Source organism: Perca fluviatilis, chromosome 5, assembly GCF_010015445.1.
Source record: "Perca fluviatilis chromosome 5, GENO_Pfluv_1.0, whole genome shotgun sequence".
Taxonomy (NCBI): Eukaryota; Metazoa; Chordata; class Actinopteri; order Perciformes; family Percidae; genus Perca; species Perca fluviatilis.
The window spans coordinates 27,171,457-27,193,136 of NC_053116.1; the positions used below are offsets into that span (position 1 = coordinate 27,171,457).

The window sequence follows — 21,680 nt, forward strand, 5'->3', positions numbered from 1 at the left end:
TCCTCTATGCATTATAACCTAGTGCTATAATCTCTGGGCCCCTCCAGGCCCTTCTTTGGGAGCAAACATTTTTGCCAGACATTACTTACTTACTTACTTACGACAATAATGTGAAATAACCAATGTTTTTAATGTTAAAAAAAAAAAAAAACATTTATGCAATCTTATTTTCATATCAGTGTCCAATTCAGTAGTAAAATGACAGCGGGTCATGGGGAAATGAAAATGAAATTGTCTTTAATAAAAATAAGATATTTTCTAATTAAATAAACAATGTTATTCAAAATGTTTACATACAAATTCAGTGAAATATTAAAATCCACAGTGATGCTAAAAGTGCACCTTCAAGACAGTGATAACCGACAACCTATGAATTATTAGTATTATTTCTATATTAAGTATGTTATTATTTTCACCAGATAATACATTCAGAGCTCCACAGAAAGTCCAAAGACAATGAAATCACATTTCATTAGTTGCCAGACAGAACAAACATAATGACAATTAACATATTTTCAAGTTAGATGATCATTGTACCACATGTAGTGTAAATTTGTCTTTCAGCCTCATCATAGTGCCATATGATAAACAGTCTGGTCAGGTTTTATTTGATGTGGAGGTCAGGGTTTTGACCATATCAACAGAGCAAACTGGAACTCCCTCAAAATCCCTCTAAACAAAAACTCAGTGGAAAATCTGCTAATTAACACATAAATGGCAATTCCACCAACTTCACTGGCACATTTGTGTTAATTAGCATATTTCAGACAGATTATTATTATTATTATTATTATTATTATTATTATTATTATTATTATATAGTTGGCCCTGTTTAACCTCCATTGATCGAGCGGTTTATGACCAACAATAATATGATTAGAAATGTGGTTCTGTGGTATTTGAAAGACCTTGAAAAAAAATGCAGACATTTAGTGTTTTAACATCAAACGAACCATTTGGCATCTTTGTTTTGGTCCAGCAGTGACAGAGTAAATTACGTCAGCAAATTAGCAAAACTTACTACAAAAATATAACAAATAGTTAATTTAATCCTTGTGTTTAATATAGCCACACAGCCTCACGGTTTCTGTTCTTACCCAAAGTGCAGTAAGTAGATTCCATTTAACCTGCTGTCCACTTAGAAAAAGAAAAGACAGAACTTGGTCTACGAACCATGTTACCATAGCATCAAGGCCCATATTGTCATACATAAAGTCTTGGACTCAACAATACTGCTTGTAATTTACTTCCAGTACACATACTGTATTGTATAATAGTTACCATTTTGGTGATACTTTTCTCTCAGAGGATTCACCAATGAAGAATTGCATTGTTGGAGGTAAACAGAAGGGGGCAGTATTGGTGAATATGGGACCATGGTGTCCTGGAATGATCCAGTGTGAGTGTACTGTGTATGTATGTATGTATGTATGAATGTGTGTGTGTGTGTGTGTGTGTGTGTGTGTGTGTGTGTGTGTGTGTGTGTGTGTGTGTGTGTGTGTGTGTGTGTGTGTGTGTGTCCTATCCAAAATAGTAGTTGGTGGGGACGAAGGGCATTTTGCTGACGGTGGCAGGCACTGCTTTTTTCCTGACCTCGACCTGGATGGCTGTTCCGTGCTTAGCGAATGCTGCATCCACGTAACCCATGGCAACGTTCTTTTTTAGGCAGGGAGAGGGGCAGCCGCTGGTCACCTCACCTAAATAAAAAGGCAAAGAATAGGTCATACCTTGGAAATCTCTGTCTGACACCCTTGCTGGCCACATCTTCAGAGAGAAAAAAAGATAGTGAGCCAGAATAAAAACATTTGGTAGACATTTTAAGTTATCCTATTCTATGGTTCAGGTTTACTTCCTGAGCAGCACACTGACTCATTAATTTACTCAATCTTTGGCTACTTTACATTCATTCACTTGTTCATTCATTCAACCACTACATGCTGGGACTTGAAAAAAAATGATTATTTTCAATATTAATACAGTATATCTCACAATTTGGCTTATGCATACAAAATAACATATGAAAATATGTTACAAAAACTAGAATTAAAGCAACACTATGTAACTTTTAGCCCTACAGGTTGTCTCATTAGAACTCCAACTCGCTTTGGGTAGCACGAGTTGTAGTTCCAGTAGGGCTGTAGGGCTAAAAGTTACATAGTGTTGCTTTAATAGAATTGATATTCATCACATTGATATGGTATTCATGGTATGATGTCAAACTAAACTAAACATTAAACAATGTTGGCGACCCCCAGTGGTAGTTCCACAAATGACACAGCAATGCATGTTAAAAATTCTACACATTGTGGCTTTAAAGCTGCTTACACACCAACCAGACGGCCGACCCTCGGCAGAAAAGCCAGTGGAAATGATCAGTCGCGTCCCTGAGGTCCAAAAAACTGCCTCGGAACACACTGAGGCGACACCGACTTGAGAAACGTAATACGTCTCCATAGCAGCAGGCGGCGCTACTCTGTATTGTTGCCCAAGAAATAAAAACCGGCAGCTGATTGGACGAACGCGTCACATGGGTTTGTTTTCTCCGGAAATTCAAAGCCTCATCTCATCTCATATTGTACTAAAATAGTTCACTGAAACATGTTTCTGAAAACATTTTAAGCAAGAAATAGGCCATGCAGTTGCTGAATCTGTCTTCATTTCAGCTCAACAAAGGTCAGTTTAAAAGATTTTCGTCAGATTTTGAGAGACTCTAGTTCTCTATTCCGCTCGCCATTTCCGGGTGAGTCCCAACTGCCCTGCCGCCGACTGAACATGTCAGGTCGGCCAAAATGAGAGCCGACAGCCCCTCAGACTGACGACGGCACGGGACACACCGAAAAGATTCAAGTCACCGACCTCGCCAGACTGTCCAACGGCCGATAATCTCCTTGGTGTGTCAGCACCTTAACATTAACTCTGTCTTTGTATCAGTGGTGGTGTTTTGTGTTATTTTAAAACAAAACCTTAGGTTAAAACTAAATCCTGTTAACTTTATTGTTAACTTTATTTTACATTTACTCCAACAGTGATTTCCTTCCACTGGTGTTGCACCACTCTTAACTGAAATACAGAGGTACCACAGCTCTCTCATGTCCACCACTTCCACCGTGTTTGTTTTCTGACCTATGACCTTCCCATCAGGGCAGAGTATGGGTGTGTGTTGTCTGACAGGGGGGCCGGTAGACACCAGACCGACTCTTTTCTTGGCTGTCTTGGCTTTGATCTGAGGTACAATGATGTCAGCGCCGGGGAAATCCTTGGTCTGACGCCGACGCTTTCCTGTGAATGAGAAGACAAAGCAATGGAGTTAATATGCAGAACAGACTGCACTGTATATTCAAAGCTCGAGTAAAGCGTTAAATGCTTCACTATGTTCACCAGCTGGTCGCTAACTGTGTCTGTCTTCCGTTTGGTGTTGAGCAGGTAGTGTACTGTGGGTTTTTAGAGCCTTTTCACTGGAAACAGCTTGCTGCTGTGGCTGGAAATGACACTATGAGAGTACTGAGAGTGAGCCAAAACAGTAAAGTTGTAGTCCAGACAGCTAAACCATGAGCTGTAGCTCTGTTAAAGGACAAATCCGGTGCAAAATGAACCTAGCGGTTAATAACATATGTGTACCGAGTCGACTGGGATTTGTTTTCATGCTAATCGAATGTGACCAATTTTAGCGCAAACCGCTAATTAGCCGAACGCCGTGCAACCAGCAACCAGTAACATTGCTCAAGCACGGTGTTCGTCGTTCGTGATTGTTTTCCCAAGATGGCGCCTGCCTGTATACTTGAACGGTACTGTCTTTATAATCTATCTTTTTAATAAACTGTCTGTACACTTACAAAGTTCTCAATGCTTTGGTTTACATGTAGGGACCCTCATTATGCTACCGTGGAAGTGTGGTGCTATTTTGAGCCTTTGTTAGTGGTGTAGAAATAGCGATTTCTTTTTACTTTACCCTTGCTCCGATGACTAGGGTTATAAGCTAATTAGCGGTTTGCGCTAAAACTGGTCACACTCAATTAGCATGACAACAAATCCCAGAGAACGGTCGACTCGGTACACATGTGTTATTAAAGTGATGGTTCGGAGTAATTCACCCTAGGGTCCTTTGCACCATGACCTCGAGCCAAACACCCCCCAGAAGCTTTTTTCACCTGGGTCTAACATTGGGAGAGTTAGCGTAGAGTAGCGTTATCAGCTGAATAGCTTAGCGCAGGGGCTAATGGACCCACGTTTGTATCTCGTAAGTTACCCCACTAATAATGCCCAAAATGATACCAAACGTCTACAAGTAGTACAAATAGGTTATGCTCTCATAAAATTATGGATTGGAAAGTTTGTAAGTACACCAGAAGTTTATGTAAATAACACTTGCCTGCTGGCTTCTGCTCTCTGCTGTTGTTGTTGCTGCTGTAAGACGAGTGCTTAGGGCCGTCTACAAATTACAACACCGAAAAGAGATGCAACAAAAATATTTTTTAATTTAACTTTTTTTTTTAAGTAAGTGCTGTAGTATAACTAGCAGGAGACAAGTAATAATTGAGGTAAGTTTGGAGACATTACCTTATTTAATCATTACATTAATAAATATTTTTGTTGTATCTTTTCGGTTGTAGTAATTTGTGAAGACGCCCTAAGCACTCGTCTAACTGCGAGTAGCAGCAGCAGCAGCAGCAGCAGCAACAGAGAGCTGAAGAGAGCAGGCAAGTGTTCATAACTTCTGGTGTACTTACAAACTTTCCAATCCGGTTTTTTGAGAGCATATCTATTTTTACTACTTGTAGACGTTTAGTATCTGAATTTTTGTTGGGTAACTTACAAGATAACCGATGAGTCAACCTATTCTCTATGCTCAATATTCGACAAAAAGTTTCTGTTTAGAATTCATACTATCACTATAGGTTCATTTTGTGTCGGAGTTGTCCTTTAAGCTGAGGGGATATCCAGCTTTGGGTTATAATTCTCTGTAGGTTCAACGCCTCTCACGTTACACACTGTCAATCGATACATTGTTATCAATATAACTGAATACAATTACTAAAAATATTTTTGTGTAATGAACACTAAAAGCTTACCTATGGTCCAGACTAGGGTGCCCTCCACAGGCGTGGTGGTCTCATCTATGTCGTTGCCATAGAGACAAAGCCCCGCCTCCAGCCGCAGACTGTCCCTGGCGCCCAGACCGGCCAGCTTCACCTCGCCGTTAGCCAGCAGCTTCTCCGTCAGCTCCACCACTCTGGACTGAGGGACGGAGATCTGGGACACAGAGACAGAGACAGATTATAGCGCTGGGTCTCCATCCACGGAGCTTTAATGGAAATGATGAACTGGAAACAGCTTTTTAACTCATCGGGGGGATAAAGTATTTTATAAGATATATTAGTATTAAACAGATGATGGATACAAGTAATGACATAGTTATTCTACTGTATTTTGTATATAATTACCTAATATGTTAGGAAGCCTATTTATCTACTTCAACATTTAAAGAAATTCAACTAATTAGCATCTTATTTTACAGACATCTAATGCCTTGCTCACACTACAGGAGTTTTAGGCCGATTTATGCCCAATTTAGTTTATTTACCCCTCCCGAGAATCTGAGAAAAAATCTTGCCGAGGACCTCGATTGGTTCCAATGTTCGGCGCCGATTATCTGGTAATGGGAGGCGTTCACAGATCTAGATTATATCAAGGATTATAATCGGGCGTGAAACGACTATGATTACGTCAGTACTTCCACAATAGCCAATGAGAGACAGGTCTGCAAGGAGACGGAAGTGACGGAAACTTTTGAAAATGTCCGCGAAAGCAGCTGTAGTACGGGTCCGGTGGACAACTGAGTTGGAAGAAAGGATGGTGGTGATGTGGCAACAGCACGAGTGCCTGTTTAATGTATCATCAAAAGAGTATCATAATCGGAATGATAAAGAGAAGAGCTGGGGAGAGATCGCGTCAATGATCATCTGCTACATTCAGGTCTAACAAAAGATGCATTGCACATAGTTTGTTTGAATAATATTATCGTCCACGCTCGTTTTATTTTCTTTTGTTTTTTATTGGTACAAAGAATAAGTATTACTACAGCAAGCTGCCGTGACACAGTATCCATTTTGTTTACATGCGCTTCCCCGTGAGATCGCGTCACGTGAGGTGCTAAATCTGGCAAGATAATCTTAAGAATATCTTGTAGTGTGTGATGCCCCACTATTTTCAAATCTTGTAGTGTGAGCATGTTTAAGATTTGAGGGAAGAAAATCTGCAAAGATTCTCCTCAAGTGTGTGCTGCAACCAGATTTCAAAATCGGTTAGGATTTTAAAACTCCTGTAGTGTGAGCCAGGCTTAAATGTACTGGGAAGAAAAACACAGAGTGAGTCAAGTGAGTCTTAGCATTAAGAGAAAGATGAGTTTATGCAAGCCTGATAAAGAGAAGAAAACTCTGTAGATGAGTACATTCCCTCTGTAGATGAGTGTTTAACAGTGTTAACAAGCAAAATATCACCATGTTGAATGAGAAACAACTAAATGGAGCTGAACGCGGTACTGTGACTTGAGGTCTGTGTGTTAAAGGACATTGCGCATCAAATGCAGGGGCGTTTAAATCGGGAGTCAACTATCAGATACAAAGAAACACTCACTTTTGTTTTCAGAGAAATAAAGTGATTTCTTTTATGAGAACAATGGCACCCAGGAGAAGCAAAAGATGTGCATACACAACACATATTTATTGTTTATTAGCCAGTGGCTGTGCTCTTTGGATGGTAATGTCTGTCTATTGGTCCGTCAGTGTGTCTTTGGTCCCTCTGTTTAGTCCAGACTGAAATATTGTATGGATTGCTGTCGAATTTTGCACAGATCCTTATGGTGGTGGTATCCAAACGGATGAATCCCACTGACTTTGGTGATGCCCTAACTTTTCCTCTAGTTCCCCCATGAGGATCACATCTGTGATCCTGAGAGATACAACTCAGAGAGAAATTCAGTAGACACCTTCATGGGGGGGAAAATCTACAAATGTGAGAAAGTAGCAAAGCAGAGAAAGAGAGATGCTGACCTCCACACCGTCCTCTCCAGTGTATCCACAGCGAGTGACCCTGCAGCCAGGAATACCAAACACAGTGGCCAAGGTGGAGGTCATAAATGTCAGCTTACTGAGGTCCTCTTTCAGCCCCTCCTGGAGCACCTGAGACATGGATGGACCTGACAACACACAACTCAACTGATAAACTATCTACATAAACTACGACACGGAGAAGAGATTCAGTGAGGAGGAAAAAAAAAAAAAAAACTGATATAATGAAACATACACTGGGGAAAGAGAGAAATGAAATAGAAGAGAGATCAAGATAGAGGGAGGAAAACAAGATGAAAGGCAGACGAATGATGGGCTGACACGAAAAATAGAGGGTGGAAAACAAAGTAAGGAAGAATATTTTACCTTGCAGAGCAATCAGCGCTTCATCAAGAAACTCCAGATCCACATCAAAACCTGCAGCTTTGAACTCTGCCAGTCTGGCCTAATAGGCAAAACACACACACACACACACACACACACACACACACACACACACACACACACACACACACACACACACACACACACACACACACACACACACACACACACACACACACACACACACACACACACACACACACACACACACACACACACACACGTCAGACACTCTATAGAGTCTACCACACGCCAGACCTGTCTGACTACACTCACTCTCGGTCTGCATTTACCTTCATATGAGCCGAGTCCTTGTCGGCGCAGCCAGCGTTGGAGACTACGTAGAGGTAGCCCTGGTCTGTCTTTGTCACAATGAGGTCATCAATAATCCCTCCTTCCTCAGTGGTGAAGAGGGACAATGTACCCTGGTGAGGGTGGGGAGACAAAAACATAAGTGGGTGAACATGTTACCTAATGCAATGGGTCGTTGACAATAAATGTGTCTTAGATGATCCAATCATTGGGCTCATTATTTCTGTAAATTGATCAGTATTTATTTTAAATAAACAAAAATGGGTGGGGGGAGGGGACAACTAAAGTCTTTTTGTAGCAGAAAAACTTTGGATTCCTTTTCACCTGGATTTTATCCAAAATCGGTTTAACCAAACTACCCCTTTTTTAAAAACTCTAGATATTTGTTGGTGAAAATCTGAAATGATTCAAAAGTGGACAACTCTTAATACAGGCGTGAATGTATCTCAAATCCATCCAGCCTGGTTGACACCAGACCCTTCTCAGTTGTAACAGAGTGGGTCTGGGCAAGCTTCATTCACAACCTATTTCCACAGGGGCGTCACCAACGGAACGCCGCTCAAATGCCTCTGGGCGCAATTGGATAGTCCTTCAACCAATCAGACCAACAATCCGGGTGATGTAGCAGCTACAGCGGTCTCAATGGGTTGCTGCGCTTCGGTGGCCGTTATGTTGAATGTAAACAAAAAGCTGCGCTATCGTCATCGTGTAAAGCCTGCCTCAACGATTGTGATTGGTGCCTCGATTTGGAAAAATTGGAAATGGGCTTGAATGGGCTGTTGGCCAGACTGACTTGCAGAGCAAATCTCAAATTTGCCGAAAGTTCGTCAGGGTTTTCCCAGGCTACCACAGTGGGTCAGTCTACCACAATTCTAAACTATGTCCCATTTCAGAGGCTTTGGCCACGGTGCCTTTTGAGAACGGTCTATTAAGGAGTCACAAGTGACGAGACAAAACTGCTGTCAGTCAGTAAGAAGTCGCATTTCTCCGCTGCATTTGTTTGGGGTTTAGAGTAAGACAAGTCTTTTTGTCCATTTATGATGTTTTGTCTTGAAATGTAGACTTAGATGGAGGTGGGCCCTGAAATGCCACAAAACATTGATGCTTTCTTTTAACACAGTCAGTGTTACAGAATCATTTCTTATAACTTGTACTTTATTTTCCTTTAACGCTGCTATAATTAGCCGACTCTGCAGTTCCTCTCAGCTGAAAGGTGGATTTTTGGTATGCGGGTCCACGACTTTTCTGTTTTGTTTCACTCTCACTGCTTTCATCAGCTTTGTTTCAAGATGTAACAGGCAGCTGTTTTCAGCCCCCCCAAAAAAACGCAAAAAAAATAAAAAACACTGTACACTACCTGCTCAGCACCAAACAGCAAATAGACACAGTTAGCGACTAACAGGTTAACATAGTGGAGCATGTAGACGCTAGAGAGCCATATATTTCGCTCAGGAGTTGGTGGAGAGCAAAAAAGAGCAAAAAATCAAGTACTGGACCGACATTCATCAGGTGGCCATAAACACTCCAAATGAATGCTCATGTATCTGCTGAATGGTTAAATACCCAACTGTTAGCTAACAAGTACCCCGTGTCAACTTAAAAGATTATGTTATGTCTATGTAAGTGGACAAACAAAATAGTTGTTGCAGGATGGACAAGAAACAATTCTTCATCTCACCTGGTTGTCCTTGAGTTCTGCAATATCTGCGACTACTAGAGACTCCATGAACTTCACCCTGTCTTTGCCGTGGACTTTGGTCTGACAACAAAAAAATGCAAAGGGTATATTTAAACACAGCAACGGCAATTTGTTTTCTGGTGGGTTGGTTGGTGGATCAAAACAAATCTAACTGACAAAGTGCTGTTTTTTTTTTTTACTATGATGATTTGTGTCTATGAACCTGATATGTGAGTTTGTATACAGTATATGTGTATTTGTTTACCTGTGTTCAGGAGTGTACTGTATGTATTTGTGTGTGCGTCCGTTTACGCTCGTCTCACCTGCAGCATGTGGCTGACATCGAAGATGGAGCAGTGCTCTCTGGTGTGCATGTGTGAGGCGATGTGACTGTCTTTGTACTGGACAGGCATACTCCAGCCTGCGAACCCCACCATCTTTCCCCCCTGCTCCCTGTGGAAGTCAAACAGCGGAGTCTTCTTCAAGTCAGCCTGGAGGGGGATGGGGGGGGGAGAAAAAAAAAGAAACACAGGGAATACAGCGAGTGAATTTTGATATATTAATTATAATTCTAAATGGTTGAAATGATGTATCTTAAAAAGGTGCTGCAATTAGGATTTTTGAATATCTATACAATGTTTAATGGTCAGTGATGTTTGTACAAATACTTAAATATTTGATTGTTACCCTATATGGTATTTTTAAATCCAACCACTGTAACATATTGCAAGATGCTTATACTTGTCAAATGGTAGAACGATAGGTCAGTCCTTTCTACGCTGCCGTGTTCTGTTCTTTCTGCCCTGCTTTCTGACCTTTGAACCAGCCAGCGAAGGGGGTTATTATCAGTGCAGCAAGCAGAATTGCATTATGGGGCAGAGTGTGTCGGCACTTTACATAACACTTTATTGTTTTGTTGTAAAACTGTTCAAGTCCAAAGTCAGATATTAATTTTAATGAACAAAGCAGAGGTGGTTATTACAGTTGTAAACACACACACACACACACACACACACACACACACACATCCACTTAATGAACTACAACAGATTACAGAAATGTAGTCTATTTACCCCTTTTGCTTTGTCCAACACTCCTGACATATTATGTTTGACTGATCATTTAGAAAAAGGATACACAAATATAACTTTATCTTCGCAGCAGAAAATTACAGAGATGTTGGTCATGCTGCTGATCATTTTATTCATAATCTCCTCAGTGAGAGCAGCAAGGAAATTAATGAATACATTGCTGAATGATTGAATGAATGAATCTGGGTAATTCAAAGCCCCACACTGAGATAGCAGAGCTAATGCTGTCAGACAGTACTGTGGAGTCAGTCACTCGTGGTTTTAATATAATCACGTTGTGCAGCTCAGCTCAGTGAAGCAGGCAGAGGGAGGGAGGGAGGGAGACAGTCTGCTGGGACAGATGTACATTATGTCTGCATGAACTGACTGCTGCTGTGACAGTGACACACTTCGATGTCATTATTGTAATATGAAGTAACACTAAAAGAGCCAGGGATTTATTCTGAGGTTTTCTGGGGTGACTTTCAAATGATAGCCAAAATAGCTCCAACATTGACACCACAAACACTCACTGTATACTGAAAATCTTGATTTTGTTTTTGCAACCTAAAGTTTAAATATTGAATCCAGGACATTAGAAATTTGGCAAAAAGCATATTACTAACACATTATATGTCTAAAATCTGTACTGAACAGCAGAGGGCCACAGCTACTGTAAAATAATCAGTATTGGAATATTGTACTGATAACATGAGAGATGCACAACTTAAAAGGTAAGATCGTGAATGATTCAACACTTTGTAGCCTACCGCATGTCATCATCGCGTCAAAAAAAAAACGGATTAAGCTGCTTTAACCAAAGAAATGCACGAGCACTTTGGATAAGTTTCAGCGACAGAAGTGTACCGTGCAGCGACACTTCACGGTCCACTTACCTCTGCACTTGAAGCCTGTCTCTTCCCTGCACATCCAGCTCCAACGACCCGCAGAAAACCGTCCCTGGAAGTCCGCAGCCCGAGCCCCGAACCCCCGACACCAACCAGCAAGCGAGCCCACATCGTGCCACCTGAATCCCAGCTAAACTCTCTCTCTCTCACTCTCTCTCACACACACACACACACGCCCGACGGGTAACACTTCCGCTGTGTTGCTAAACTACGGAGCACACCCTGGAATTCCTGCTCTTCTAGCAAAAAAAACACATAAAGCGGCAGCGATTGGAGGGAGGCGCTAAGACTTGTGGGAGATGTAGTTGATGAGTCTGTTTGCCCTGCAGGAGTGCACTGTTTGTAGCCTAGAAATCTAGACGCACCCTAGTGGCAGCAAATTTATTTTGCAGCCAGGGTCAGTCTAGGGCTAGGCACTCTCCGTTGGCTTGCGAGCTGGAAAAACCAAATCTTGGTCAGGCCAATCACATCGTGTATAGAGTCGGTGGGCGGGGCTTATGGCTGCTGCTGCTGGGAACAGCGGTCTTCTGGAAGACTTGGAGTTAAGCTTTTCTTTGAGAAAAGAACAAAGAACGTCACAGAAATCATTCTTAAAAAGGAAGATGTGTTCGGAGTTTTGCCGACCGGATACGGCAAAAGTTTAATCTATCAACTAGCTTCGCTACCTTCTTCGTTGCTCTGCCTGGTTACGTGCAGAGGGAATTTGAAAGACAACAGTTTATCCCGCCCCTCGGATTGAGCTCCGTAAATGGTGAGTTCCCAGACCCAACATCTTGATGTGGGTCTGGCTTGTCAGGCTACACTGTTTGATGATTCGTGCCTCATCTTATCAAACAAAGATAAGATATGCAATTGTTCTGAAGAGGATGTGATGTGATGCCATGACAGATGCAAGAGCAGGCTATCTCAGTTACACCCCATCCTACTGTTTTCTCCTTTTGAGGGAAGTGGCTGTCAGTGGGTCAACAGCAGGGGCAAAACAACTGTGAACTAGCAAATTAATAAAAATTCTCTTACTGTCTCTTTCTCCCTCTTTTTTTTATCTCAATAGCTAATTTACAACATAAAAAGCACATATTATGCACACAGACTGGTTTTGCACCATTTGCACAATTGAGAAGTGACAGGAAACCTCATGGAGGGTGTTACATGGCCCATGCCTTAAATTGCTGAGCCAACAGGATCCTCACACACACTATATGTATGGACTTTAAAAAGCAAAGTTACTTTTGATGCATTTCAGCTGCCTCTTCATGCTGTACTGTGAATAGAGAAGAACAGTTTGCTTTACCAGCATTCATGTATCATATTAAAGCAGGTAGTATCAGACCAAATTGCTCTATTCTTATTAATCCCGCGAAAATCAAGACATTTAATGTCATCTGTTCACCTGACTGTGTACCCAATATTTGTCCATGTGAGTATTTGTGTGTGTGTTTATCCCTATGTACCCCATCATGCCCTCCACCCAGATCATTGAGTCATCCTTTGGCCTGTGAAACTAATAATACCCCATGCCTCTGCAGCTATTTTCGGCCATGAGGGCCTGCAGGGTTGGGCGTGTGTGTGAGCATGTTTGGAGGGGGGTAATAGGGCTGAGAAGACTTGCTCTCTCTCTCTCTCCATGTCTATAGCTTCCTCTACCTCTCTCGCAGGGCAGCGAGGGTGGGCTAAATCAGAACACAGACACACACAAACATACTTTGTAGGAGTGGGTGGCCTACAGTTGCTCAGTGACACACACCAGCAGGACCCTGAGGCAAAACCTGGAGGTTCCCTTTTGCTTTCATACATCAAGGATTTTACTGGCAACACTTACTCGTTTGTTGGGATTTCATCTGAGTTTCAGTTGGATTACTTTAGTCATTGTGTGGCTCCTGGATAACCTGTGTGGATATTAAATGTATCTCATTGCTGCTCCTGTGGGTGCCGTTTTGGTAATCGGGTGTCTGAGTGTGAGGAGACTGGGTGAACAAGAAGAGCGACAGATTGACAAGAACAAACAAGCAAACACACATAAAACCCAACACAGCTGTTGTTCCTGGTGACAGACGGTAAGTGGGAAGAGAAGAACAGTATTCTCTACACCTAATTTTATACAATAAAACAGTCCTGATTTGGTTGCACTTGATTTTGTCTTGAGTAGAGTAAGGTAGCCTGTAAATCAGGTAGTCATCCATTCAATCATTCTGTTAGTCATTAGACAGGAGCCTGTTCTGTCCTTTGGTCCTTGATTTAAAGTCCAGCAACATTGGGCCTTTATGGGACTGCCAACCAGCTCTATTAATAGCTCTGATAAATCAGCTATTCACATGACCTGTTTGTTTTGTCTTGAAATAGAAAACAAGATGTTTTCCTGCCCTCTCACATGATACATCCTTACATGCCGGCCTACTGCTCTATTTTTGTTTTAACTACAGAATATGTTCTAATTCGCTCCCTGCTTTCTCTTCCACTTTCAGAACCAACCCATCCTCATCTCTATTAATTACCAACATATTTGAGATTTAGATGAGATGAAAATAGATCCAAATAGAACAAACAATTCCATTTATGAATGTAAGGCAAGTAAATAACCACCTCGTATTAGGCAAGCAAGAAGAACTTAGAACTTAAAGTGCTTTTCACAGGTCTAACTTTGTATTATCAACACACAATAAAAAGCTGACCTCGATAAATCACAAAATCCCTCCTTTTACTTTGTATCTCGGTCTTGGAATGAAAAAGTAGCATTAACATAAAAAAAATATTTTTTTGTGTAGCTGACATAATTACAAACTGGTCAAAAGCCAGTTATGTTGTTGAGAGCCCAACTCCCTCCTACACCATCTTAGTGGATCTCTTTTAAAAAAAAAAGTTTTTTAAAGAAGTTGCCTGCATGGCCTTTGGAAGATAGCACACCTTTAGGAAGATCATACAGCTTCCAGATATAGTCGCTGGAAAGGTGTTGACTAGTAGAGTGTCATCTGGCAGTCTAATCATTTATCACTCGCTCAAGAGGAGGCGAGATGTCGAGGCCTCCTTCCTCCCAGACCACCCCTCAGTTCTACAGGGTCAGCGACAGAGATCTCACCGAGATCGAGCTACATTCAGTGGACTCTATCAACGATCTCCACCGAACACACCCCGAACACAGCCACAAAGGTACACACACACACACACTGAACACAGCCACAAAGGTACACAAACACACACACACACACACACACACTGAACACAGCCACAAAGGTACACAAACACACACACACACACACACACACACACACACACACACTGAACACAGCCACAAAGGTACACAAACACACACCCACACACACACACAGCCACACACAGCCACAATGGTACACACATACACACACACACACTGAACACAGCCACAAAGGTACACAAACACACACGCACACACACACACAGCCACAAAGGTACACACACACACACACACACACAGCCACAAAGGTACACACATACATACATACACACACACACACACACACACTGAACACAGCCACAAAGGCACACAAACACACACACACACACACTTCGAACTAGCTACAGACCACCCTCACATTAACACTCATTCACTCTGTCTATGATTTCAGGGACGAGGCCTCCTCGTCCTGCTTACTCCCCCTCCTCGAACGGGAATCTCTACACAAGTGACATGACAGCTGTCAATCAAAGAGGCCGTCCAGTCAAATGGCAGAGTCGCCTACAGGATATGTTGACACCCAGTTCATCGCGTGCCTATGCCATGGGCTGTGCTATTATCACTTTGCTTCTGCTAACAGTGTTACTCATCTTCTACTTTTTGGGTGAGATTTCATATTCATTCACTTGCATTCGTTTCCCCTGATATTTCAATAATTTGTATTTCCTGGATCAGTTTGTTTCTCCAGATTTCTTTGCATGTATCATGTTACTTGCAATTTCATTTTTTTTTACTTCAAAGTATGTCATGTAAACACTATAAAGTTTTAAAACACGTCTGTGAATTTAACTCAAGATGGACAAACCTCATAGAGAGGTCTATGGGACAAACTGACAGTATGCCCTTGTGTCTGTTCCGCCTCCAGTCCAGCAGGGCGGCGCAGTCCGGATGCTGACTGAGGCATTGAGGGAGAAAGAGGCTGCAGCCACAGAGCTGTCACTGCTAATCCAAGAACTGCAGGCACTGAGACACAACCTGACAGCCATGAGAGGAGGGACATAATATGGACACATACACACATACATACACTGGACATGAGATGCTTTAAAGTACAGTGAAACAGTTTTTCAGTGGATTTTTCCCTGAAGAGGAAATATTTGTTAGAATGTTCTCTAAGTGTTGTCTGTGTTTCAAGACGAAATCTAACTGATGAACTATGTAGTTAAGAGAAAGGAGGTTTCTGAAAACATTTTTACTCTCTCTAGCCCTGGTAAGTTAACTTTTGAATGAACTAAAATACTTTGTTTCCCCGTGATGACGCTGTTATTAAAGCAGATGAACTGGTTGGATTAAATGAATAGAGGCTGTATATCTCATAACATTGCATTAATACACATTTAATGTCTTATGATTCAGCATTATTGACACTTCAACACAGTAAAAATGTGGTGGACTCACAAAAAGTAAAACTGACTTTGATTTGAAAGCCAAATCATTAAATGAGACAACAAAGACAATACTGTTTTCCAAGCATGTTTCTGTTAACTTGTTTGGCTCTTTCTTGATTAAAACAATGTTACATTAAGCAAATGTTAATGACTTCAACCGCAAATTTTAGCATATGATAATAAATATATAATTATCAGTTATTTAACAGTACATAAACTGTGCGTAATAATGTCATAATTGTTACATATCTTTTTCTGTGTTTGCTGATTTTCATCAAAGAATCACCTTTTAAAAGGAGCAGATTTGAATGTTCTCAGGCAAAGCCATGAGTTGTTTCCTGCTGCAAACAGATACTGTGGACTGCAGTTAAAACAACTTCCTCATATGATGAACACAGCTTAGAAAATAAATAGCTGATCTCTGGAAAATTAGCACTTTGAGGTGATGTTATTAAAATCTGATTTTCATGCATATTTATTTGTATTATGGACTTAAATATGAGTTTCACCCTTTTTTTAAAGGTCCTATGACATGCTGCTTTTTGGATGCTTTTATATAGGCCTCAGTGGTCCCCTAATACTGTATCTGAAGTCTCATTCCTGAAATTCAGCCTTGGTGTTTTTCCATTACATGGTACCTGCTCGACTCTACTCGCCTTTTTTGGTTTTCCATTACGAAAAAAAGTCTCTGGTACCTAACAGGTACTTTTTTTTAGTATCACCTCAGTGAGGTTACAAGCGAGCTGAGGTGATACCAAAAGGTGACGTGAAAACCTGCAGACTACTGATTGGTCGGAGAGAATCGTCATCATTGCTAGCGACAGACGGGGGATGTCCTGAACAAATCCGCCATTTTTAAATAGTTTAGCCAGCTGTGGTTTATTGCTGCCTCCAGCTTCTTTTGAAACAACCGTTTTCTTCTGGCGGTGGCAACAGCCACATGCCGAGAGTCAAAAACAGCACACCTTCGACGTTCTGTGTGTGTGTCGCGTTAGGTCTTGGCAGTTTCCTGCGGTGTCACTATGACGACCAGCCACACTCGCCTGTACTAAATCTGCAATGGAAAATGGAGCACAGGGCACCGCGGCCGAGTCGAGCAGGTACCATGTAATGGAAAAGCGCCATTACAGCCACTATGAGCCAGTCCCACAATGAGCTTTCCTTAGGACGTGCCATTTCTGTGTCTGTAGCTTTAAATGCTATTGAGGAGGAGAGTGGGGGGGGCAAGGTGGAGGGTGGGGGTGTGGCCTTGACCAACTGCCACTTCGCTCGTTTGCAAGCCATGATGTCTCTCTCTCATGGGTGGGCCAAATTCTCTGGGCGGGCAAAGCAGAGAAAGGGGAGGTAACCCTTCCCCTTATGACGTCATAAAGATTCCAGATCGGCCCGTCTGAGCTTTCATTTTCTCAAAGGCAGAGCAGGATACCCAGGGCTCGGTTTACACCTATCGCCATTTCTAGCCACTGGGGGACCATAAGCAGGCTGGGTGAACGCATATTAATGTTACAAAACCTCATAAAGTGAAATGTTCATGCCATGGGACCTTTAAGTATGCAAAATAAACACAATTCACTTATTTATTTCCTTTAATTTATTTTGTCATTACTACTTTACATTACTGGCGACACCTTGATAGAAACGTTTGGGTCTGTTTTCGTCCTTCTTCTTCACTTGACACTCCTGCCCAGTCCAGCCCGGGTAGCACTGACACAGGAAGTGGTCGTGAAAAGGTTTTCCACTTGAGGGATCAGTGAGGAGGTTGACTTCATCAGGGTCAGAGGTCACAGCGGGACCTGAGGAGACCATGGAACTAGAGCTGGGGCGTCGCCTGGCGCAGCGTCCATTGCCGTGGCAAAGTTGGAGGCTGCAGCGCTTTGTGCCAGACCTCAGCGATTGGACCAAGGGACCCAAGACAGTGTGTATGTAGTCTCTGAGAAGGATGCACTGATGCTGGAGAGTGGGAGGAGGGCAGAGGGTTACACAGAAACACACACACGCACACACAAATAACCTTCTCACAAACATTACATACCTTGGATTTGGCAAATTTCAGCTCTCCCCACAGCACCACTCCAGCAGCTCCCAGCGCCGCACTCTCCCCCAATGTGTGCATCAGGTCTGTCTGCGCGCACACACACACACACACACACACACACACACACACACACACACACACACACACACACACACACACACAATTGGTACGTGTTTGCATGTGTGTGTATGTTTTTACGAGTTGCAACAAATCCCACCTTATTAAGAAAAGTGAGAGTGTGTGTGAATGCTAGCCTGGCATAGGGAAGAACTGGAGTAGCATGATTGGTGTTGTTGCCATGGTGCCAAACAGACGCCACCCTCAAAGCCTCCAGCAGTCTGTGTCTGAGTGAAGAAGAACCATAAAGAACGTCCATCAGTAACATCCTATGTGTGCAAAGCATTTAGTTCAACTGTAGATGAATAACAGATGAAGAACTAGTTTTCACAGAGGCTTGGTTGAGGTTGTTCTTATGGTTGGAGCGCTTTGATGCGTGTGAACATATCTTCATGTTTCTTATTTCTCTGTACCTGACCATCAGAGCTGCATCCGTGGATCCTGCCAGCCTTTGTGGCAGGTAGACGCTGGGATAGAGAGCAGTGGATTGACGCCAGAGCCAGTACAGCTGGTCATTTTGCTTTTTGGTCTCGCTGTGGCAGCGTCCTGTGTAGATTTGATCTGATCACACAAGTGAAACAAGAGAAGACGTTATCAGTTATAAAATACTACAAGAAATTGCAACAACGGTCAATGTTTGTCCTACCCGTCTTTCTCTTCTGCTTATTAAAGCAGGCAGGAAATCCGTAAAACCCCCAGAGTCCCTTGGGGCGATCTCTGAGCGCCGACCGCAGCGTCTCCTCCATGAACTTTCGAGCGCTCTCCTCAAACTTTTGCCTTGCCAACGATGTCGCGGCCCACTCTGACAAATCGGGTCTGTCTTGTCTCACCAGCAGCTTGGACTGCCTCTGGTACTCCAGCTTGGTTCCAAAGTTTCTCTCCCACAATGGCTGCCACTCTTCCCAGTCGATAACGGCTAAACCGGTGAAGTTTGGCTGCAGAGAGCCGGACATCTGCGTCGCCGCGAGGGAAAGGTGAGCCGAGAGGTCGCCGAGCTGCGGTATCCCTCCGTTTACCTTGCTGCCGTCTTGGGAGAGGTATGGATATTTCCCCAAGCGGTCACGGTAGAAGATGCTCATTTTCTGGAAAATGTAAAAAACTATTAAGTTATTACCAAACTCTGCAGCTTAACAATGCTTTTAGCCTCTTTTAACTTCTTGTTTTGGTTTATGGCACATTTACTGTTTGTTTCAGTCTCAGCACCCTCAACAACCCCGTTTCTAACAGCAGCGGGCAACTTTATTCTGTTTTATGAGAAACTGCTTCTCCAGCACATCTATAACAACATCCCAGCCAGTATGGACCCTCACCAGTTTGCATTCAGAACCAGCAGATGCACAGAGAAGGCCATCTCCTGCCGTCCACTCAGCACTCACACATCTTGAAAATAACAACACCCACATCAGAATGTTGTTTGTTGATTTCAGCTCAGCATTTCATACAATCGCCCCAGAGAACAAGCTACCGCTCAATGATAGCAAAACTAAGGAGCTGATTGTTGATTTTAGGAAAAAGGGAGGCAAAGACACACCCCTGTCTACATCAATGGAGCAGTTTTAGTGTTCTGGGAATCAGCATGACAAACAACCTGACATGGTCATCAAACATCTCCACCCTGGTTAAAAAAGCTCAGAAACGGCTGTACTTTTTAAAGGAAGCTTAAGAAAGCAAAATTTCAATGCCCTGTTCTTGTTAACTTTTACAGAGGAGCGGAAAAAAAACATTCCAACTGGAAAAATTACAAACTGGCATGATTTGTGCACGGCCCAGGCCTAGAGGGCTCTTTTTAAGTGTTAAAATATATATATATATATATATATATATATATATATATATATATATATATATATACATATATACACACAGTATATATGTGTGTTTTTTTACTGGGATCAGTAAATGATCACATCCCATTGGTGATACTGCAGTGTTCTCCATAGGTTTGTGGACTTAGACTTGGGTATTTGGCGGGTGGTCTGGGGGTCCTTCCTCAAAGAAAATTTAACTATTTTACATATAAAAGAAATGCATTTTGGACCATTATTATTACCATATCTGTGTCTTAAATGTGGGAAAAGCTAGAGCAGATAGTAAATAAATAAATAAATAACACTTAAAAAGCTTTAAGATAAAACTTGCTAAAGAAGTCCCCCTGGGAACCAACTACAATCATTAGATCTGGAAAAAAAAAAGTAATTTTGTTACATTCATTCGTCTTAGGTAGTGCCCATAACGGCTTGGGTGCTGTGCCTGAACCTTATAAATGGTAGGGAAAACCCTGCACTGTACTTCAGATCAGTCACCTGTCCCTGGAAGCGCTGCTGTCGGTTCTCCACGATATCAAAGTGGCCCAGGTCCAGAGCGATGTTGTAGAGTTTGTGACACCGTGCCGTAGGCATGTTCCACACCACAACAAAGGGCCGGTCCTGCAGGATGGGACCTGCTGCCGCCACAGCCGGCAGGGAGCCATGGGGGAGGACAGCGCCATGGGTGGATGTTGGTGACAGAGAGGTGCAGGGGAGAGAAGAGAGGAAGAGGAGGAGGAGGAAGGGAAGAGCGAGGTGAGACAGCACCATGGCTGCTCACCCACTGACGTGTCCTTCCTGACAGGAGAGAGAAATGGGCGTTGAGATTTATTGATGAGGAACCTTTCTGCATTGGGATAGACTTTATACATACAGACTGTTGACCTGGCAATTTAAATATGCACACATTTACCAGCAGTTAACTGGTTGTTTGCACTCAGATTATTTTAACACCCTGTAAGCTTTAATTTGATGATAAAATACCCAGACACACACAAGACCAAGGAATATTTTAATACATTTTCTTTACTTCCTTAATTTTCCATAATTGAAAAGAGTTATATGATGCATCAATATAAATGAAGTCTTTAGAACTTTATTAAGGCTTTAGTTCTCTGGCAGTTCAACAAGGCACATTCAAACCACAAGCTGCTATTTAATAGCAGCAGATATAGACTGGATTTCTCAGGAGCAGAGCTGCTCAAAGGGCAAAAGTAATGTCATTGGTTGGGTTGTATGTTTTTCTCTAAATTATCTTTATTAAGCTTTCACAGTCGACCTAAACATCCAAACAAACGGCATCCTTGTCACAACCCCACCTCTTTCAAAAGATCCCCTCCTGACAAAAGAGTTCAATTAAGAAGTTAAACTTTCTTTAAATTCTTTCTCCCCTCGTTGGAAAATATTGTTCATTTCAAAAGAGTTACTGCTGAACACAAGATGTCTCCTCCTAGAAAAGCCAAGTCTCAGTGCAAGTGAGCTGGAGGCTGTCACAACTGTGCAAGTTGCCTTTTTGGACCAGAATTAGTTTCCGAAATAGTGGTCACAAAATCATCTTTTACGTAAACATCTAAAACCAAGATTTAAGGTAAGCACAAAGAAACGTCCCCCCCCCCCCACCCCCGCCCTTCTGCAGATGAATATGAAAACAGCCTTCCAGTGTCAACATCTGCAAAGACATCATTCTACACAGTGAAGCTCAAACATC

At 42.3% G+C, this 21,680-nt stretch overlaps 3 protein-coding genes across 5 annotated transcripts in view; 1 reads left to right on the forward strand and 2 right to left on the reverse strand.

The window, feature by feature from the left end:
• Positions 1 to 216: 216 nt before the first annotated feature.
• amt (aminomethyltransferase) lies at positions 217 to 11,700 on the reverse strand. The gene is made up of 9 exons (XM_039800091.1): positions 11,408 to 11,700; positions 9,765 to 9,932; positions 9,442 to 9,522; positions 7,745 to 7,876; positions 7,434 to 7,512; positions 7,050 to 7,195; positions 5,070 to 5,250; positions 3,124 to 3,279; positions 217 to 1,697 (listed from the first exon to the last, which is right to left on the reverse strand). Exons 1-9 carry the CDS (start codon positions 11,528 to 11,530, stop codon positions 1,522 to 1,524), a joined length of 1,242 nt encoding a protein of 413 aa, XP_039656025.1. The 5' UTR covers positions 11,531 to 11,700; the 3' UTR covers positions 217 to 1,521.
• Positions 11,701 to 13,037: 1,337 nt separating this feature from the next.
• Positions 13,038 to 16,487, forward strand: si:dkey-20d21.12 (uncharacterized protein LOC556245 homolog). Of its 2 annotated transcripts, XR_005639205.1 has the most exons (5): positions 13,038 to 13,473; positions 13,882 to 14,563; positions 15,019 to 15,231; positions 15,493 to 15,704; positions 15,744 to 16,487. XR_005639205.1 is itself a non-coding variant. In XM_039800092.1 (4 exons), the coding sequence occupies exons 2-4, from the start codon at positions 14,428 to 14,430 to the stop codon at positions 15,627 to 15,629; spliced, it is 486 nt and encodes a 161-aa protein (XP_039656026.1). In that variant the 5' UTR covers positions 13,038 to 13,473; positions 13,882 to 14,427; the 3' UTR covers positions 15,630 to 16,487. The 2 variants fall into 2 exon arrangements, 1 of the variants encoding a protein (XP_039656026.1); XM_039800092.1 differs by having other exon boundaries at positions 15,493 to 16,487.
• A 1,104-nt stretch (positions 16,488 to 17,591) lies between these two features.
• The window catches only part of hyal3 (hyaluronidase 3), a 10,864-nt gene continuing 6,775 nt past the window's right edge, over positions 17,592 to 21,680 (reverse strand). For both annotated transcript variants that reach the window (XM_039800094.1, XM_039800093.1), the window contains exons 2-7: positions 20,471 to 20,770; positions 18,814 to 19,249; positions 18,581 to 18,728; positions 18,268 to 18,394; positions 18,048 to 18,137; positions 17,592 to 17,965 (exon numbers count right to left, since the gene is read on the reverse strand). In XM_039800094.1, the coding sequence (XP_039656028.1) occupies positions 17,621 to 17,965; positions 18,048 to 18,137; positions 18,268 to 18,394; positions 18,581 to 18,728; positions 18,814 to 19,249; positions 20,471 to 20,743 (1,419 nt within the window). In that variant the 5' untranslated portion in view covers positions 20,744 to 20,770 and the 3' untranslated portion in view covers positions 17,592 to 17,620. The remainder of the gene's footprint in view (positions 17,966 to 18,047; positions 18,138 to 18,267; positions 18,395 to 18,580; positions 18,729 to 18,813; positions 19,250 to 20,470; positions 20,771 to 21,680) is intronic.